A 20,553-nucleotide genomic window follows, 5' to 3' on the forward strand; every position below is an offset into this window, starting at 1 on the left:
TGTAAATTTTTTTTAGTTGAAGTTAAGAGGGAAGTACCAGTGTTCAGAACGAACTATAATAGTTTGTATATTCAACATTTGAAGTATATTCTATTTTGTTGTACTCTTGTTTCAAAGTGTATTCAAGTAGGTTTTAATGAAATACAGAAAGAAAATTTAATGGTGTTTGGTGTGCTGTTTATTTTTTCCTTCTTCCTTTCTGCTAACCTGTTAACCTTCTTTTCTTACTTGAAATTTTCCAGGCATTCATCCTAATATAGATGATACAGTGTGCAATTTTGTGCCTCCACCCTGCTTCAGAGGGCTGACCATCTCTCTCACTCATTTGTGTAAATACCTGTGGAGCTTGCTGTAGCTGGTGAGGTAACTTCTGGCAGGGGTCTAGTTCCTAGGTGTTGTTAGTGTGGTGATCACACACATGAGCTCTGTGAGCTGCCCAGCTGCTCCTCCAGCTGCACCTTGTAGTGGCTCTGTGTTTCCAGTGCAGCTGCATGGCTGCAAGTGTAGCTTAGCCTGATTCCAGGGGCACCAAGTGGCACATCTGGCTGTGGGTGCTCATAGCAGTCACAGCACATGAGTACCTGAGTAGTCAGGTGCCCAATGGACCCCCAGTTCCTAGTGATATGCCCTGAAAAGTCCTCAGGGCAGGAACTTGGGTAATCTTGAGATTTAATTGAAGCCTGAATCATCATGTAAGTACTTCATGCCTGGAGGAGCACTTTTAACAGCTGTCTGCAGCTGAGGTCCTGTGTAATGCTGAGAGACACCAGAATCCAATACTTCACATGCTGAGAAGCAGGTTACTTGCAGAGTCCCAGCAGCAAGGCCCGTTCTTCCCTTCAGCTGGAAAGAAAAGTGGAAATAAAGCTCCACACAGCCAGGCCAGCACTGGGGGGCTATGAAAGGCTTCTGAAAAAACTGTGCTTGTTCATCCTCTTGAGCAGGGAAGTGGAGTTTAAGAACAAAAGGAAGCTGAAGGCGATAAAAAAGTGTGTGTAAGGCAGCAGTCCAAAGAATCAAAAGTTCTTAGATGTGAACTGTGTTTCTGGCATGGGGTAGAGGACCAAGACCCCTTCACACAAGGACATGGAGAGAGAAGATGCCTTTTTTTCCAAGAAAGGTAGGAAAGGGAAGTAGGGGAAGCTGGGCAATCACTGGATTAATCTGACAGTCTGAGAGGCACTCATGTTCTGAGTAAGGGGAAATGGAGCCATGGAAAGAGAGGCAGGTGGTACAAATCTGAGCTAAAAGGTGAGAGAAACCAGTGTTTTTAAAGCTGCTGTTGTAAGTCCAGTCTGTAAGAAACCCTGTTCTAGATGGCTGTTACTTGATTGTATCTCAGAGCATGAGGTATCGATGTCGAGCGTTTGTAATGAAGACCAACACCTAATTTAGATCCAGTGGAAGTCAAACGGGGACAAACTGTCTTCCTGGAATTAGATAAGGATCTCCAGCTGATGACCTCCTTGTAATGCCAGGACTTCCTTATGTAATGGCAAGAAGGAGAGGCCTGAAGGCCGCAGCTGCCCTGCTGGTGGGGTGGTCGGTTCTGAGGCGCTGCCCTGACGGCGCTTGGGCTCTCTCCCCTGGCCAGCAGCAAGTGGCACATGGCCCTGGCTGCCAGGGCATACCCGCCTGGAGGTCCTGCAGAGCTGTGAGAGCCTCACTCTCTGGGAGGATGGGCTCCAGCTGACATGGGAAGGGCACCTACCCTCATACTGTAAATAACAATGTTTTCACTGGTGGTGTTGGAGGACGTGACCTCGGGATGAGGGAGCTTTGGTCGGGTTTGTGACGTCTGAAACGGATGAAAGGAACACCAGAATATTGAAATGGTTAGTTGAGTATCTAGCTATACTCCCAGGCTTTTGAAATCCCATTGAAGAACCTGATGTTTTTGTACATGGGTGAAAGCAGGATTCCCTTTTACATCTGAATCTGGTGGTTCATGTAGGGGCCAGGCTTAACTCATCCTTGGCAAGCAGCAACTCGTGGATGTGTGGGTAGAATGAAACTTGTGTGAAGTGAGTATGCTTTATACAGAAGGCATGGAGACATACACAGACTTGGTACCACTGATCTTGCAGATAAGAACTATTTTTATTTTTCAAACCCACTATTTTAAGTTATAGAATGAAAAGAGTGATGTTGTGTAATCCAGAGGGGGAAAAACACCTCAGCTGTAAGTTGCAACTCAGAATAAATGTCTGAGTATCAAAAATGAGCGAAGTTGAAAGGGGAATCCCATTGTAGAGACAACTGGCTTTGTTAGCTCTCTCTCTCTTGCATATCTTTCCCAGGGCAGGGGCCTGGGCCTTGGCACAACTCTGGGTAGAGAGTGCTGAAAGGAAGGCTGGGCTCTTGGGATCCTCTGCTAATTGATTTCATCAACTTTAGGGCTTTGGAGAGCTACATCTGAGGAGATCAGGCATGCGTGAGCCAGGGGCAGTCAGAAGTTGAGGAGAAAATGGAGAATGCTTGAAGCCTCAAGCTGGTACTCAGCACGACACGTGCAGCAGGGATCTCAGCTCCGTGTGAGGATTGCTACTGCCAGAACAAGGTGAGTGCAATTTTGCCTTGCAGAGACAGTTCAAATAGCAGGTGTTAAGCTCATTAGGAAGATCCAAATGACACTATGTATTTGGGATCTAATTGTTCTCCAGGAAAGATAGTGTTTTAATAAGCTTCAAACAGCTCCTGCCTCTCAGCAAATTAAACAAGTGGGTCATTTCTTCCTGCAGCTTGCTTGAGAGTGAGGGAGAAGTGTCACTGCTAAAGCACAGGCAGCCTTTATTCAAGATGAAAGCAAGGGATCTGTGGAGCCTTTTTTTAGCCCTGGTGTGTTTATAAGGCATACATTCACAAGGAGAGCTTGGAAGACGTTTTTTATTGTTAGGAGTCATACTGCTACACAGGAAAAAAAAATCCCTTCTGCTGCCTCTGAAAAATATTTAGTGTACTGATATTTATAGCTGGCAGAAGCATTTCAGTGCTGCAGGCTTGTCTCTCGCTGCATAAAACAAAGCAAAAGCAATAATCCATTTAAGTTTTCCAAAAGAGTGCCAAATAGATTATGGCATGTACTGGAATAAAAGGGTGAAACTGCCTGGGAACTTAGCAGTTCATTTCTGCAGCCTATCCACCTTTTTATTGAAATCCAGCAGAAAGGGTTCAACATTGCACTGTGGCAGGGGTTTTCTGAGAGGACAGTATTGCCTTGAGATGGGAAAAGTCTCCAGCCTTTTCAGTTATTCCACCCCCCCTTGCCTTCAAAATTACCCTTTAAGGAGTTGAAGCAGTGAACACGTACTGTAACATGTCCAGGATGGAAGAAGAATCCCAGCCCTTTCCACTTGAGAAGAGGTTCTGCAGTGATGGCACTATCACACAAATCATGCTCTTTCTCAACAGCCCATTTCTTGTTTAGGAGAATTAAGCAAGGGATGCAAGCAAGGGTACAAATCAACATGTCTTAAGAATCCTAGGTACCATGTACTCCGCTGTGAGGGTGGCAGTGGGAGTTGTGCAGCTGAGAGCAGCTCCTGCTGCTCAAAAGCCTCCCACAGTGGGGTCTGTGGCTCTACGCCCTGGCCGTGGGGAAGGTGCCACACTGAGGGACACCTTGGCTGGCCTGAGGAAAATGAAGCTGCTTGTACAGAAGGGAAGTGAAATCATGGAGTGATTTCATTTTTGGTGGCAGTGGTGGGGTTTTTTGATTATGGTTTAGTTTGTTTTTAAATACAGACCTGATCTTTGCTCTCAAGTCAGGGCTTTCTACCACAAGTACAGTTTCTTCCAGAGCAATGAAACTGCCAAAAGGAGCCTGGATGGAAGCTCCAGCTTCTGGTGTGAGTTCTTTGTGGTAGATGAGTAAGGATTAGACCTACTAAAGATACCATCTTACAGTGCTTATTGTGATGTTGATTTTGGAAGTGTTTAGCTGCAGATGACTACAGATGTTAACTAACAAGCAGTTGTATAATTTCTCCTCCCTGCAAGACCATTTGAGGTCCTAAGAGAAAATAATTGTCAAGGAGAAGCTGTGCATGTCACCCCCTCTGCACAACTGAGGGCAGCCAGCACCATGAAGAGGAAGCTGTCAGTGTCCAGTTGGTATGAAACACAGCAGCAAGGCTCAAAGATCTCTCGTCTTGTGGGGCATGGGCAGTGTTGCAGCTCTTGCCCAAAACCTCTCCCAAAAGTGCCACCCTTCTGATTTCCTGGGACACAATTTGCTCTTGCTGAAGTTCTAGCCCAAGGAGGTGCTGGCACGTTGCATGTGCCTGGTAACAATATTCACCAAGGCCATTGTCTCCTGGGTTGTAAAATCCTTTCTTTTGGGGAAAGTCAAATCCACATGGATCCCAGGCTGGCCAAAGCAGCCTCTGCTGGGAAGCAGACCATTGCACTCCTCCTGCAAGGGTCAGGAACACGTGCAGAGTGTGTTACAGCTGCACAGCAGCACTTCATTTGTTTGGCTGATGAGGAGTGTGTTTGTGTGGGAGTTGGGGACTGGCAGTCACCAGGCTCTGTATTTCCCTTCTCAGCATTGCAAGTATGGTAATTTATGGGCTGTGCAAAGCTCACACCTGTGGTGCTTCTTCTCTTCACATGAGCTTTTGGGAGAAAGTGGCAGATGGAGCTGCATCTTGTAAGGGGCCAGCCTTCCCAGGCAGATTGAGCAGCCTTCAGGGAGGAATTCTTGCACCTCACTTTGCAGGTTGGTAGCTCCACACAGCTGCTGGAGAGGGGGATATTTACAGTAATGCAGTGTAGGTTTCCTCTCTAACTAGAGGAGTGAGCAGCTTAACAGCTAAGCACAAGTCCCTTCCTTTCAGACTTGTGGAATCTGGACATCCCAAGCTGGAGAAAGAGTGTGTGCTGTGAAGGCAAAGCAGCCATGCCACTCTGAGACTGGGGTTAGGGGTGGGAGAAAGGAGGTTTGGAAGAGGAAGCACCAGCACCAAGCTCAAGCTCAGACTAGCAGAGACAGCTCACCTCCTTGGCAGCAGGAACTCGGGACAGCCAAGTGACAAAGACAGCAGCCAAGACATAACTTTTTTCCAAAGGGTTTTATTAATAAAGACCTGGAACATTTAAGAGTTACTATGCACCCTACCTCACATGGAAATACTGCTTTATTTGCCCTGCCAGATCGTCCTCAACTATCTATATGTCAGCACAACTCCAACTGTTGTCCCTCTTGCCCCCTCTCTTCCTATGCTATTTTCTGGCATAATGGCATGTCTACAACAACCCAGATGTGCAATTCCTGTGTCACCAGTGACCAATCACAGGAGTTACTGGACTAACACCCCTCTGCTGTAGCCCAGATGCTCTGCCAGAGTTTCTCTGGGTCACAGGAAGAAGCTCCTGAACACTGTCACTCCACACTTTCCAATCAGATGCAGGATCACCAACTTCTCTCAATAAATAAATTCTATCTTTTAACAGGTTCCAGTGTAGCTTTAGATTCTGAAGATAAATAAAAGAAAATATTTCAATATTAAGACTGGCCTTTTACCAAAACAGCAAGATTGACAAGACTACAAATTTAAACCATTTAGAAAAGTAATGCTCAGAGGAAGACAGTCCCTGGTTAGCTGTGTCCTCGAGAGGGAAGCACAGAAGAAATGCAGGTACAGTCACTGTCCAGCCTGCAGGCTGTATGTGTGTGACAGATACATGCACGTTGTTCTGGAGAAGTGAGGGTATTACTCTAGGTCATGGTCAGCCTCTCTTTCCTCACCTGCTCTTACTGGAGGGGTCCTTCCTCACACTTCTAATGAATTTGTCATCTCAGGTCATGGAAAAGGGACAAGACCACACTATGATGAGCTTAGCTTTTTGTCTAAACTGCATTAAACAGAACAAGATTTAAGGTAATCTCACTGGGTAGTTGAACCTCACTCCCTTTGGTACTTGCAGAAGCTTAACATGAAATAAATAAAATCAGCCAGCATGCTGTCAGGGCAACATGTTTTACAAACACAAGTGTTTTGATTTAAATACTAAGGCCTCCACATTCATTAGAGGATTAAATCCTTAAAACAGGGGGCTTAGTGAAAGAATAGAGCCATTTGCCTTCTAGTTTTCAAACCCTGAAGCAGCAAGAAGAGCATGATGAGAACACTGGCTTCCTTCTTCCTTCTTGGAAGGCTGCACATTAATGAGGGCTGAACAACAAGTGTAACTCCAAACAAGTGCCTGAAATAATGGTTAGTCAACAACGTTTCCTCATCTTTCAACAGCATCTAGCTTCAAAGGTTTTCTCTACAATACAAGGCTGGAGAGTTCGGACACCGCAGTGCCGGGTGGCGTTCCAGGACATTACAGCAGCCTGTCAGGGTCCTGATTAAAACTGAAGTCACACACAAGGGACAGGTGATCGGAAGGGTAGTTGAAGGAGGGCAGCCTGTTGGGCCCGATTTGCTCCTCAGTCAGCAAGCCCAGCGCTGAGTTCACGTTCAAGGCATGCTGGGAATACCAGATGTAATCCAGCGTGTGCCGGCACTCTCCGGAGGGCCGGATCTTCCAGGTGGTGTAGGGGGGCTCCGTCTGTCCGTCGGGGCTCAGCAGCTTGTAGGCGCTGTTTAAATTGAGGCTGGAGTTGGAGAACTCCCTGTACACCTCCTCGGTCGGCTCCGCGTTGAAGTCTCCGCAGACAATCAGGGGGATCTTGGCTCCCTGGGTGATGTTCTTCAGGTTCTGGAGGAGGTCGCAGCCCTGAGCAGAGCGGAACCTCTCCCAGCCCGTGCGGGCCTTCAGGTGGGTGACGGCGATGCAGAAGAGCCTGCCGGTCTCGCGGCACTTGAGCGTCTGGGCGATGGCCACCTGGTTGGTCTTGAGCTTCATGGCGGTCAGGCGGATGTTGGCGCTGCTGACGAGCTGGAAGCGCTCCTTGAGGAAGAAGATGGCGCAGCCGTCGGGCCCGTTGTTGTGCTCCACGTCCAGGCACGGCGACCACGGCTTGGGGAAGAAGGTGCACTGGTAGCCCAGGCGGCTGAGGAGCGGCTCGAAGGTGTCGAAGTAGTGGTCGACCTCCTGAAGGCACAAGATGTCGGGCTTGTACGCAAGGATTTCCTCCAGGATGAGGCACTTCCTCTCCTCCCATTTCAGAGCTTCCATGGGGCACTGGACAAAGTTGTCCTTGCCTTCCCCGAGAGCTGGAATTAGCAGGGAGGGTAAACAAAAAACCCAAAAGTTACTGATAGCTCAAACAGCCTGCCATCCTCCAGGCTTTATCAGCTTACATGCTGGTGGCTTTAAGGGTACCAGATTTGCCAGCAGGTGTGAGAACCCCAGCTCAAGTCACTGGAGTCACTCCAAAAAAATTAACTTCCTTTTCCAGATAAAAGACATATTAAGACTTTCTCCCCCTCTGCCCACTACACAAGGGCAAGTACTTCCACGTGTGGCTGCTGCAGCATAAGCCAAAATAAAATGAAGTGGCTTAAAAGAGACTGCAGAAGGTTAAGGCAGTCCCCATGAGGGAAATTTCCCACACCAAAAGATTTTAAGGTGAGGCTGCTGCAGTCGTCAACCCACAGCCTTGATTCAAAACTGGCAGTTAAAATTCTTTTTAAGCATTAAGACTATCCGCAGCAGATCTGAATTTATGGATAGCTCACCAATAAGGTAATCAGAAACTGAAGAGAAACGTCACAAATAAAACTTAGGAAAAACATGAGTTTTCTCTGGGGTTAACAACCATCTAAAACTGATGGGTCACAGCTTTTAGAATACACTATGTTCAGGTAAGACAGGAATCTGGGGCTCCCTTGGGCATCAGAGTTGCAAGGAGAGACCTTTTTTTTCCTTTCCGGTGGGACAGAAGGAAAGCCACTATTCCAAGTGCTCAAAGTACTATCCCCTGGCCCTCAGTCAGTTGTGTCTCATGTGGTTCACTCCTCTCCCTTTGCTCTGCCAGGGTTTTCATTGCTGCATTTGATCTCAAGCTCCTACCTTGAGCTCACAAGCATCTCCTACCTTGGGCGAGGATGTTCCACTGCATGACCCGGATGGGGCGGTGGTTACTGCCGGCATTTTTCTTCAGGTTCACAAAGTTCCTCTGGAACCGGGGTGGCCTCTTCTGCAGGACAATCTGACATTCCTCCAGCAAATCCTTGGGGTCTATAGGATCCAGCTGTGCTGAGTCCAGCTGCTCCAGGCACTCCTGGTGCTGGGACACGGCACCACTGCTCAGTGTCTTGGCAAGCACGCTGTAGAGCCGGCTGGTGCTGTTTCCCATGGAACACACTGCAAGGGAAAAACTGCTGTTAGAGATGGCCCAGTACAGCTCTCCTCATCACCTGGGTACCTTGCTGCAGTGCCAGCCATGGTGGTTTGTGCAGGAGCCCGTTCCTGAGTCTGAGACAAAGTAAGGAGAGGGTCAGTCCTGTGCGGTCTCATGTTCTGCCTGTCATCGGGGGCTGCAGCCTGCAAACAGCCTGGTCTAAGGCATCATGCTGCTGTCTTCTAAGGCAACAAAGAAACCTTTCAACCAGAATAGCAGGGCTAAGATTAACTCTGCATATATTGTAGGAAACACAGTAGAGCACACTTTTCCCCTGTTCACAGAGGAGAGAGCCCAGCAGGTGCACAAATGCTGCCTGCTCCTTATTTCATGTGCAGCATTTACTTCTGTATGGTGTGGCACCCTGTGTCCATATGGGATGCCTCCAGGCTGCAGGCTCCAGTTAACCTGACCAACCCTCAGGTTAGTATTTAACAGGAATCTCTGATCAGTGTCATTTATCCCCAAAGCAGTAATGTTGTCATGACCATGAAGCAGCCAGATGCTCCTGCTGGCTTGGACCTCCTCAGGATGTGGAGTGGAGAAGGTGGTGCCTCCCAGCTCCACATCCCTGCATTCACTCCCCCCACTCTCCTTTCTCCCTTTACCTCCTCACTCTTGTGTGCTGTGCCCCAGCTCAGCAGAGGTTTTCAGCCCTCCCTGTTGCTCTGGCCACCTCACCCACATGAGCTGCACACAGGCTGCTGTCTGCAGCTCTCCCTGCTCATGCAGCTGGCCCTCACACAGCCCATGTCTCCTACAGGGAGGCCTCCCCATCCCACACGGGCTGACAGCTGCCACAGGATGGGGATGCACACGTGTCCCTGCTCTGTTTTGGCCCATGCACGTTTTGTGGTATTGCTACACCATGTGTCCCACAGCTCTCCAGCCCTGTCTCAGGGAGGGAGGGCTTTGCTCCTTCCAACACAGGCAGGAAGGGCAGTGCTTGCACCACAGCCACTTGCATAAGAGGCACTGCTGACTGAGCTTTGTTGTTGTCTCAACTTATTTACTCTGAATGCCTTTTGCAAAGGGAATCTTAAGCAAAAGAACTTCAGTGTTGCACTGCTGTTGGCCCACTGTGGTTTTCATGTAGGTTTATTTGTACATTTGAGTTACTTAAAAAAGGAAGAGGATGAAATTGTCATCTTGTGATCACATCTTGCAGGGGATTTGGCATGCTACCCAACACACGCTCAGACTGAACTACAGCACTACCAATTTTAAGATCTGGTGACAGACGTAGAGTAATGACAGGCTAGAGGGGCAGGCAGTAAGATGGACACCCTTACAGTTCAATAAACACATTCAGGAGGAAAAGAAAGACTCTCCAGTATAAATCCCACATCCTTCTATTTAGGAAAATGGATACTTTTAAAAGATACTAAAAACTACTTGCTATAATGTGTGTTTTGTATGTGTAAGCCCGTGGAACAGTTCCAAGAAAGTTGTGAAATGGGAATTTAGATTAGATATAGGATTTTTCTCCTCATCTCTGTCCTTTTAGTTAAAGTAATAGGAGTTCCTCAAACTGAGATGTGATTTTGAGCTCACACACACATCTTTCCACAGAAGCTATGTGTAGTGTTTCTGTTTCTGCAGCCTTTCTCAGTTTACAGAGAAATTTACTTCTTCTCAAGAAGCCAAGTACTGCTGAAGTAGTAGAAGTGCCCTTTAATAGTGAGGGGAAACACAAAATCCCCAAGCAGGATCCTGACACAGCTGTGAGGGCAGTGGGAGCAGGGATAAAGCACGCTCTGTGCTGGATACAGAAGGGTGCAGTTTACACACAAGCAGGGCTGCCAGGCAGCCATGCAGAAACCCAAAGAAGTCAGCAGAGCTTTTAACAGCTGCTCCACAGGGAGCACTCACCTGTTCTTAGGAGAGGTGCAGCGAGTGGAGATAAGCACAGTGCTCTCTGCTGCATCAGGGCTGTGGCAGCAGCTGAGGGCAGTCCCTGCATGCCGTGGGTGAGGAGCACGGCTCATGTGGGGCTCTCCAAAGGAATAATAATAATAATAACAACCCTCCAAGAAGCCTTTAGCCAGCTCTTGGGCTGCCTGTGGCTTGACCTGAGTCAGAGGGATGATGCTGAAAGGCACAAGGTAGGTGCAACACAGCTGGAGTCAAAGGCAAAGCCCTGAGCAGCTTACAGCTGTTACAGCAGGATCAAGGCTAAGCTCAGCCTCCACCTGCCAAGCTGCAAACAAAGCCAACAGAGTATTGTCTAAATCCCATCATCCCTGGGATTGTGGTGTATCCAGCTCTTTATGGGGTGTAAAGCATAGCCCAGCCCGTACTATGGCCCAGAACTGATCTGACAGCTCTTAAAGTCAGTCATGACTCAGGAAGGAAAAAGAGCTTCAGTCTTCTTTTGAGGGCCCAGAGGTGATTGTGTGAAAGAGGGTCCAGACTGTAAATTAAGCACTTTCTATAGCAAAGGTGGCCTTTGAGTCATGGAAAAATGCATGTATTGTACTTGAATATCTGCATAGAGGCTTTGCCCCGGGAGGTCCCTGTTGCCCTTGATGGGCTGCAGCTGCCATGTCCTTAACTGCGCTGCAGCTGTGACCATTGAAGATAACTGGGATAAAAGGGGGCGGGTTGGCCAGTCAGGGAGAGCTTTGGAGGAGCCCTGACCTGAGAGACAGCAACATGCAGAAGAAGGAGTCTGTGCTGTGAAGATCTGCAGCCATGAGAACACACAGAGGAGGTATGGGACTTTAGAGATCTGATAGCAGCAGTATGGGACTCTAGAAATAGAACAACAACAGCTTTCAGTCCTGGCATAGGTGGCTTGAAAGTTCCTGGCTGAAGCAGGTGGCTCCTTGGGAGGATGCCAGCTTAAGATGACTGCTTATCTACACAAGCTCTTTGTACCCAAAGTGCTGGAATCATGACAACACAGACTGAGGTGTTCTGCAGATCAGGGGCCAGACCAACAACCCCAACCTGAAAACACCAAACACAGAAACCAGTTCTTGTTATTTCTGCAATACTGAACCACGTCCACAGCAATCCACCTACAATACAAGGTCACCACTCTGAAATCTGCAAGTGAAGTGACCTGTAACTTGCTGGGACAGCGTGTGCTGCCAGTGCTGTGGCACCGTGGTGCTGGTGGGGGCAGAGGCAGACCTGTGCAGATAAGCAGTCATCTTAGGCTGGCATCTTCCCAAGGAGCCCTCTGCTTCAGCCAAGAACTTTCAAGCCACCTATACGAGGACTGAGAGTGCTTCATTTACAGTCTGGACCCTCTTTCACACAATTATCTCTGGGCCCTCAAAAGAAGACTGAAACTCTTTTTCCTTCCTGAGAAGGAAGCAGACTTCTGAGCGTGCACTGTAGCGGTGGATAGCAAACATGAAAGTGATTCTCTGGGTGTTCTGTAACAGGGAACACCAACTCAGCAATTACTATGCAAGGTGCTTAAATCAGTAAGTTCCTTCTCCTCAGCAAGAGTGGTACCTCAGCACAGTAAGGGTGAGGGAAGAATGCAAACTGAGAGTTAAATGTAAGAACAGGGTGTAAGGTTGGCAGGCTTCTTGCTCCATCCAGCACAGAAGAGAGGAGCTACTAGGATCTCGGGCAATGAGCCATCGGATACTTTATTTCAGAGATGAGGGCTGCAGAAGGGTATTGGCGCTGACCTTTTGGCTAAGGTGAACAACATTCCCGTTTCCCTTCCTTTCAGGTCATACCTCCCAGCACGGCTTTGAGGCACAAGCCCTACCCTGTCCACCACAAGGCTTTCCCTGCCAGGTGACTGACTCCACACCCCTGCAGTCTGGAGTTACATCAGCCTCCACGGCCCTAGAGCAGGCAGCAGCTACAAATGCCCTCCTTGGAACCCCAGTTCCAGGAACAACTTGACAGGCGCCATCCCTGTGTGACAGAATCTACGCTACCAAGGTATCATGCTACATGTACAGCCTTGTCTGGGACAGCAGTGAGAGCTCACCAGAGGAAGGCAGAAGCTGCCTGTTCTCAACAGGCAAAATCAGAAAGAAGAGTGAACCTCAAATCCTGCCTCCAGTAATATAGGGAATCAGTACTTGGCACAAGCTCTGGAAACCTTTATCTTTGTGAATGCTTTATTAACCATGAACTCGATTCTGCCAGCTCTCAGATGCATATGCTCCTCTTCCCTGTACTGCCATGAAGCTTCGATCCTGCCAGAGGGCATCCTGGCCTAGCATCAGCAGGACAAACAGAAGCACCCTGCCCCAGCCTGGCTTCTACGCTCCTCCTGCAACAGGGAATGAACTCTCTTCACCCCAGCCCCAGCTGCAGGCAGTAGGGCAAAGTGGATCTCCTGCATGCCAGATGTGTAATACAGCCTCAGACATATTGTCCAGAGAAACTGTGGCTCTTCTGGCACTGGAAGTGTCCAGCCCAGTCTGGATAGAGCTTTAAGCAACCGAGTCTAGTGAGAGGTGTCCCTGCGCATTGAGGGAGAGCTGGAACCAGGTGACCTTTAAGCTCTCTTCCAACCCAAGCCATTCAATGATAAGGAGTCGGGCTTATCGCCCTGCCCACGGCAACAGTGGAGAAGCTGTCAGCAGGAATGGCTCCGGACGGGCATTCTGAGCCACCGCCAGAGCCAACAGAGGCGCCTTAGGGCTGGATCCGAGCTCAGGGGGGCGGTGGGTGCACACACCGAGGTGGGGTCCGCACAGGCACCCGAGGGCATCGGGGCACTTTCCAGGTCTCATGTAGGGAATGAAGAACGGGCTGTAATTATTTAACAGTACAGACAAATAGGGACGCGATGGCTGCTGCTGCCTGCCAGAGGGTAACCGGGGCTGCTCCCACACGCTGCCTTGAGTGAAAAGCGAGCCTTGAGTGAGTCAAGCTCATCCTACACCGAGTGCAGCTCAAGAGGGCGGCTCAGCGAGCCGAGAGCCGGCTCCTGACGGCGGCACACGGACACTGACCCTCTGGCTCACAGACAGGCCAGCGCAGCGATACCGGGCTGCCTCCCGCACCCAGCCCAGGTGCGGGCACAGGGTGCTCCATCCCGCACACGGAGGGCACCGAGCCCGAAACGCCCGAAGCTCCGGCGGGCTCTCCGGCAGCGCCCGTGCGATACCGCGGGATGCTGCGCGCTCTCACCGGCTGGGCGAGCGCCACGGCCGCTGCCTTAGAGCCCAAGGGCCGGTGCAGTCCCGGAGAGGCGGCGGGCGAGGGGACAAGGGACACGCTGGCGCGGGCAGCGCAGCCCAGGTGCCGCTCCGACAGCACCGGCCCGGCACCAGCCTCCGGCTGTGACCCCGCGCGGTTCCCGCGGCGGCGGCGCCCCCTCCTCAGCCCATACCCACCTGTGCGGGGCGGCGTCCCCGGGGCGGGCGGGCCGCCCGCTGCTGCCCGCGGGGCGGCGGGGCCGGGGGGCGGCGGCTGGCAGCGGGGCCGCGGCAGGCGGGAGGCCGAGGCGGCGGCGGCGGGAGCGCAGCAGAGGGCGGGCAGGGCCGAGCAGAGGCAGCGCGCGGAGCTCTGGTACATGCTCCCGGCAGGACGGAGCGGCACCGGTAGGGATCGGGCGGGACCAGGAGCGCGGCAGCTCCCGTGTCCGCCCCGCGGCCGCGCTTATACAGGCGGCGGCGCCTCGCGCGGCGCGTACCTCGGGCACTACCACCCTCACCCGCGGGGGGGAGTGACAAGGTACGAACAAACCCTCCCGGCACCGCCGCCCGCACACCGAGCCCTCCCGCAAAGACCGGCGAGCCCGCTTCCCGCAAAGACCGGCGAGCCCGCTTCCCGCAAAGACCGTCCCGCGGTTCCGCTGCCGCTGGCGGAGGACGCTGCGGTAGGAAGGACGCGCTCCCTGGCCGCTCCCGCCTCCCCTACCCCGCCGTGGAGTGGTCTGGCCCGGGGGAGGTTTCCCGCCGCTGATGTCAGCAAGGGGCGCTCTTTGCTCCCGCAGACGTCACTGCTCAGGGGCCGCCCGGCCCCGCCCGGCCCGGCACTGAGGGAGCAGCGGGGCTCGGCAGCCGCGGGGCTCCCAGCACAGCCGGGCTGGTCCTGCAGCGCTGGGGGTGTAATGTCCTCTACTGGGATGGCTCGATCAGACACGAGCATCCCCCTCCCCAGGCCCGCGTGGAGAGCGGGACACTCCCTCAGCACGGCACCCCACCCTGTGGGAGCCCGTGAGTCGCTGGCCTGGGGGGAATATCGGGGAATCGCCCCCGGTAAAGGGGGGTCTGGGCCCCAAAGCTGGGAGCTGGGGGTGGGTGCTCTTGTTTGTTGTTGGCTCCGCTTCCCGTGGCCTCTTTGCTCCAGCGCCCTGTGTCAGGCCGGAGGGGCCAAGGGCAGCCCCGAATTCCTGTGCTGGAATTAGGGCAGTGCCCGCAGCTAGTCTGAACGGACTTCCTGCTGAAAATGGGACTTTTTTTTTTTTTTTCCCCTAGAAATACTTGGTTCTTTATGTGTTCGATAAACTACCGAGGGGGCCAGGGGGAGGCAGATGCCTTCTGTGAGGGATGCTGCTGCTGCTGCTGCAGGAACCAGGACAAACTGGCAGCATGGTATTTATTACACCTGGGGCTGCCTGAGCGCCCCTGGCTCATCCCTCTTTTTCTCAGGCTTTCTCTTGACAGAAAGATGGCATCAGGGCACAGCAACTGATCCCTGTGTTCCCTGTGTTTTGGTGTTCCAGTGCCTGCTGTCAAGGTTTTTTTCTCCAGTTTGCTGCCTACTGGGCTTCGGGTGGTTATAGCCATCCTCTGGAGACAAGAGAGAACAGTAGAATCATTTAGGTGGGAAAAAACCTCCAGGGTCGTTGGGGTGGAAGGTGTTGTTTGGGTGCTGGGGGTGCTCTTTTGGTGGGCTCTCAAGCCCCAGCAGCCCCTGCACCAGTGTTCAACAGGATGGGGGACACTTGGAACAAGGGGCCTGGAGAGGCTAAGGATGCTTCTACTGTCACAGTAACCAGAGGGAGCCAACAACCCCCTCTGCAAGTGCCAGGCAGTTCAGGAACTGAGTGAATGGAAAAGGATGGTGAAAGCAGTGAGAAAGACCATTCCAGAGCAACCTCAGAAGAGCTGCCTCTGTTCAGCAGCATGGCAGGCTGAGCTCCACTGCTGAGCACAAGTCAGGTTTTGGAGAGGATCTTACCTCTGTTCTTGATGCTTTCAGGATGCATTACCTGCAGGCTGCCTGTGTGAGTGACGTCTGAGCTTGTTCTAAGCGGCAAGTGAAGGGAATTTCACAACCTTCCTGAGCTTCCAGAAAACTCTTGTCTGCTTTGGTGTTGGGCCCATATGTAGGCATGCCTCTGGGGACAGGGGAAAGGCAGGTCTGACCTTTCCAGGGACTAAATTGGCCTCCAGGCCTGGAAGCAAATGCAAGATGCCATTAGAAGGATGGGACTCTTTTCCCCTGGCATGTCATAAGGTCTCTGACTTTCTAGGTGCTTATCTTTCCTAAGCATAGAGCTGATCCTGCTTTCCCCAGTGCAGGAAGTGCCTCTTGGCCTGGGCAACACTAGTGGATCCCTGTCATTGTTCTAGCAATCTTTTCATCTTGCAGACTGTTTTTCATGGGCCTGGTCTTTGTTTTCCCCTATAAAAAATAAACATTCTTCTTTCACGTCATGTCTTCTAAATCTTTTCTTATTGCTGTCTCCTCGAGCCTCTCCTTGCCCCAGCTCTTCCCCACTGTCTCCTGCATACAGCCCACCACAAATTTGCTCGTCTTTCTTTGTGTTACTCTCCATTCCAGCCACATTTGTCACTGTCAGGTTGTTCTTCGTGACAATTTGCAATGAACTTTCCTTCCCCTTTGAAGGCAGGTGCATTGTTGGTCTTTTAACACCTGGTGCCACTCCTCTTGCCTAGATTTTGGAAGGGCTTGTTAGGGGTTCAGCGACAGCTTGGGAGAACATCCAGAGTCTTCTGGGATGGTAGAGTTAGCTTTTCTTTCTGCCCATCCTCTACCTGGTTTGCTTCCTTGTTCAGACTTTTCTGTCTCATTTCTAGAGCTGGATTTGATCCCTTGTACCATTTTGATGGTTTGAACCCTCTTGGCTCTGACTGATGGCATCCCAGTTTCATCCCTGGAGGCTTGTGCTAGTTCTGTTATTCTCATCTGTAGTTTTAGCTGTTTGTCTTTGTTACTCATTTCCTTTTTGGTTATCGAAGGAAAGATTGTGGTATCATGGGTTGTGATAGTCTCACAAGTTCTCTGCTGCTGATGTTTTTGTCTCAATGCTGCTTTTCTCTTCAAAAACATCTGTAGAGCAGCTGCAGTTTCAAAGGTGGGTCCTGGATCTTGGTGCTTAAACTTACACCTGGCTGTATGTAGGCTCATGTAGCCCTCCCTAAGCAAAATGCTCTAATGTAAATGCTTTCAAACAAACTAAAAACCCCAAGAAATATAATTAATCAACAGGTAGGTAATTAGTAACTAACTTGTCCAGTTTTGTTTTCTGCCAAGTGAAGTAGCCTGGTGTCAGCAGACAATGCTGGGAGCACAGGGGAGAAGCAGCTCGAGACCCTGGGAAGGAAAAGGCTGGAGCCTGGATTTCTCTGTTTTCAAGCATGTGGAACATTCCTTGTAGATCTCTCAGCTCTGATTCATATCCTTTCCACTTCATTAAATAAGTAAAGGAGAGACAGAGGCTTGCCTGCTGTGCAGGACTGGGAGCCCTGGTTCCTTGCAGGGCTCTGCACCTGACTGGGCTTGTCTGCTCTCAAGTCTGGGCACTCTGCAAGGGTTTATCTTTATGCTTGTTGTGCATGAACCTCTGTAACCAGCTTGTCTTCCCCTGTTCAGATGAGCAGATACTTCTGGAAGGAAGGAGTGGTTGGTGATCCAAGGAATCCATGAGCTGTCCCAATGGCCCTGCCATTTCTGGCAGGATTGGGCCAAGAGAATCCCTGACAATGGTGGCCAAGGGGATAGGTAGCCTGGGTTTTGCTGCTGACAGACTGGAGACTTGGTGACAGGGAAGCTGCTGGCTTTGTGTCCTGTTCAGGGGATGAGGCAGCTGGGCCCATCTCTGAGCTCCAAATCCTCAGCTTTGTTCTGCTCTCCTGCACCATGGAAAAAAACCTTGGGTTTTCCACAGAGATGGCTGCTCATCCTCCTCATCTCCTGTTCCAGCTGATTTCTTGGAGCTGCTCACCACCTAGCAAGCTTAGTCCTCAAGTAACTAATGAATGGCAGTGCAGTTTGTTTGTTATTAATTTGATTTTTCTAGTTGGGTTTTGGCCAAACCACCTCTTCGTGTGATCTCCAAGGAGGAAGGACAGAAGGTTTTCTGCTTCCTGCTGTACTGCATGTGTTTTTCTCTGCTCTCTTGAGTATTGGCTTTCCTTAGGCAATTAGTGTGCCCATGCTTGCATGACAATGAAAAAGGCATTTGTAAAAGAAAAAGAAGTCCCTGATGAAGCCGCTTTCAACACACACCGGCTCTGTTCCCAAGACTGGGAACAGTGGTGATTCACCTCCAAAGTGTGACTCAGTGATTGCTTGGCATTCCTTGGGGGTGATTCAAAAGCCCTACTAGCCTTCTATGGGAAACAGAATCCTTCTGGAAATACACAGAAGATATGATTAATTTTAGGTGCACGCAACTCAGTGAAAAGAGAGAAGTTCCTTGAGGAACTCATCTCAGCTGTCCCATGTGCATCTGCCTGATGTTTGCACAAGCTGAGATCAGTGAGCAAATGGAGAGGAAGGGTCCCGGTGAAAGGATGCATAGACTGTGAGAAATGCTTTTTTCTTAGTTTTTTTGACCTGATCTTACCCTGGAGATGCTGATGTTTCAAACATCCTGCCCAGGCTGTTAATCCCTTTCCAATGCTGTGATAAACTCAGGACCATCAGGCTGTTGTTACTTAGTAAAAAATATGCCTTTGACTGAAGTTTCTCCGGCATCTAATAAAAGCAATGATTTCCTCCAACTCCCCTTCCCTGGGATTAGTAATGATCTGAGGATAATGATCCTTCCACCTCCTCAGTCACTTCCTCCCAGGCGCTCATCCCTGTGTCAGGAAGGCATTTGTGCTGTGCTTGGTACTGCTGCTCTAACTGCCGACATTTCCAGCTTGGAAAAGCATGCTCTGAAGCTGCCATCCCTGGGGAGATGGACAGCAATCCCTGCAGTGTCACAGGGGAGTGACAGGAGAAAGCCTGTGGCAGCGAGATTCTGCTCAGCACAGGTGCCTGTGAGCACAGTGCGTTTGAAACTCCTGGTGCACACACATCCCAACACCTGATTTCTCCTGGGAGCAATGCCTCACCTCGAGTGCTGGATGCTGTCCTGAGGGGTGCCCTGTGCAGTGCCATCCCCTGGAGTGCTGGATGCTGTCCTGAGGGGTGCCCTGTGCAATGCCATCACCTGGAGTGCTGGATGCTGTTCCCTGGGATGCCCTGTGCAATGCCATCACCTGGAGTGCTGGATGCTGTTCCCTGGGATGCCCTGTGCAATGCCATCAGCTGGAGTGCTGGATGCTCTCCTCTGGGATGCCCTGTGCAATGCCATCCCCTGGAGTGCTGGATGCTGTCCCCTGGGATGCCCTGTGCAATGCCATCACCTGGAGTGCTGGATGCTGTCCTGAGGGATGCCCTGTGCAGTGCCATCACCTGGAGTGTTGGATGCTGTTCCCTGGGATGCCCTGTGCAATGCCATCACCTGGAGTGCTGGATGCTGCCCTGTGGGATGCCCTGTGCAATGCCATCCCCTGGAGTGCTGGATGCTGTTCCCTGGGATGCCCTGTGCCCCCCAGGATGCCCTTTTCCCCTGTCACCTCACCAGGAGCCCTTCATCCCCACCATCAATCTGCTGTGGGGTTTCCTCCCTTTCTTCCTGCTCTCCCCTCCGTGCCTCACCTTGCTCTGGGCCCCTGGGAGAAGCTGTGAGCCGGCACTCGTGGCACACATAGGGATCATGGCAGGTGTGAGGAGGGAGGCTGCCCTGACACAAGTTTGCCTGAGGTGAAGTAGGGCAGAGATTTAGGTGTTTAGAACAGGTGCCATTGCCCTAGATGGCCAGGAGAGCTTTCCAAAGCCCTCAGCTCTCGTTCAGTCACCAAAGCGTTTCACAACATGGAGCTCTGCCGCTTGAACCCTGGTATCCATACCCAGCAGCAGGCCTGGGTAGCAGATGGTGCAGGGTTCCAGGCAGTTGAGGAAGAGGGAATGACAGTGACACTTCTGACATCTTGTTAAAGAAACATGCATGTCACTTCACCTCAGGTAGGAATACACCCTACAGTGGGGATGATTAAACAGAGTACTTTGGATTTAGACACAGGTGTCTTTCTAAGAGGGGTCTGCCTGTGGAATCAAAACTTCTAAGACTTGGACATGAGGCAGCCAGATTTTGTCTTGACTTTCACAGTAGCTCTCTGAATCTACTTTCTGACACTTGGTAATTTTTTGGATACTTATTTATGCTCCAAGGACCTGCTCTATGCCTTTTTTGGGCCAAGCCATTTTATTTTCCTTCTATGTGTGTTAGTGACTTTGAAGGGAACCAGTGAATAGCTCTCCTTGGAGCCAGTGCACCCACTTCGCTGCAATGCTCACCTGTACCTAACTGAACAAGGGGAGGACCATTCATTGCCATTTAGTATATTTAGCAAACATTTCCATTCAGCCATTAGTCTGCCTTTTGGGAGACAGGAATGGACACATTTTCCATTTAGGATGGAAATGGACACATTTCCATTTATGATGGTGTGGCATGGCTGTAGCTTCTGAGCAGCTCTCAGATGGTGACGTGATTTTCAGGGGTCCTTAGAAAGGTCAGGCCTGGCAGGGCTATCATTTCCTGAGCTGCTGCAAACACGTGGAACACTTGGTGATGCATGAGAGGTTCACCTGCCTCTGCTCAGAGCCCTAAGGCAAGCAGGAGGCCAGTGGAGTGAGCACCATTGAAAAGCCTGGGGTTTGCAGTGCCTGACTCTCGTACTTTGAGAAGAAGTGAGTTTTTTAAGCTGCTGGCACAATCTTGGTGTTTTTATGAAAAAAAAATATTTTTTTTTGGTGTTTATTGTGAGATGTGATTAGGAATAGAGTAAAGCAGGATCTAGCTTAGGAATAGAGGGAAAAAGAAAGTCTATTAACTTATATAAAAGAAACACACAGAACTTAGGATGAAAACTTTTTAAATATTCTTATTCTTTCTAATTAAGTTTTTAATACATTACAGTAAAACAAAACTTGGGACTTTTAATTTAATTGTTATCTCTTAGATTACTAACTTTCAGTCTGTCACTACTTTTTAGATAAGTAATTTTTAGTTTATTAAG

General features: G+C 50.5%; 1 protein-coding gene and 1 long non-coding RNA gene across 3 annotated transcripts; one reads left to right on the forward strand and one right to left on the reverse strand.

Moving 5' to 3' along the window:
• Positions 1 to 213: 213 nt before the first annotated feature.
• On the forward strand, positions 214 to 13,601 carry LOC143693895 (uncharacterized). Of its 2 annotated transcripts, none has more exons than XR_013181864.1 (3): positions 214 to 363; positions 2,398 to 2,560; positions 11,991 to 13,601. It is a non-coding gene; the product is annotated as an uncharacterized LOC143693895 (long non-coding RNA). The 2 variants fall into 2 exon arrangements; XR_013181863.1 differs by lacking the exon at positions 11,991 to 13,601 and adding an exon at positions 4,000 to 5,506 and having other exon boundaries at positions 219 to 363.
• NOCT (nocturnin) lies at positions 5,054 to 13,925 on the reverse strand. Its single transcript, XM_077176670.1, has 3 exons — positions 13,618 to 13,925; positions 7,990 to 8,259; positions 5,054 to 7,166 (listed from the first exon to the last, which is right to left on the reverse strand). The coding sequence occupies exons 1-3, from the start codon at positions 13,796 to 13,798 to the stop codon at positions 6,331 to 6,333; spliced, it is 1,287 nt and encodes a 428-aa protein (XP_077032785.1). The 5' UTR covers positions 13,799 to 13,925; the 3' UTR covers positions 5,054 to 6,330.
• Positions 13,926 to 20,553: the final 6,628 nt, after the last annotated feature.

Source organism: Agelaius phoeniceus, chromosome 4 (genome assembly GCF_051311805.1).
Source record: "Agelaius phoeniceus isolate bAgePho1 chromosome 4, bAgePho1.hap1, whole genome shotgun sequence".
Lineage (NCBI taxonomy): Eukaryota > Metazoa > Chordata > Aves > Passeriformes > Icteridae > Agelaius > Agelaius phoeniceus.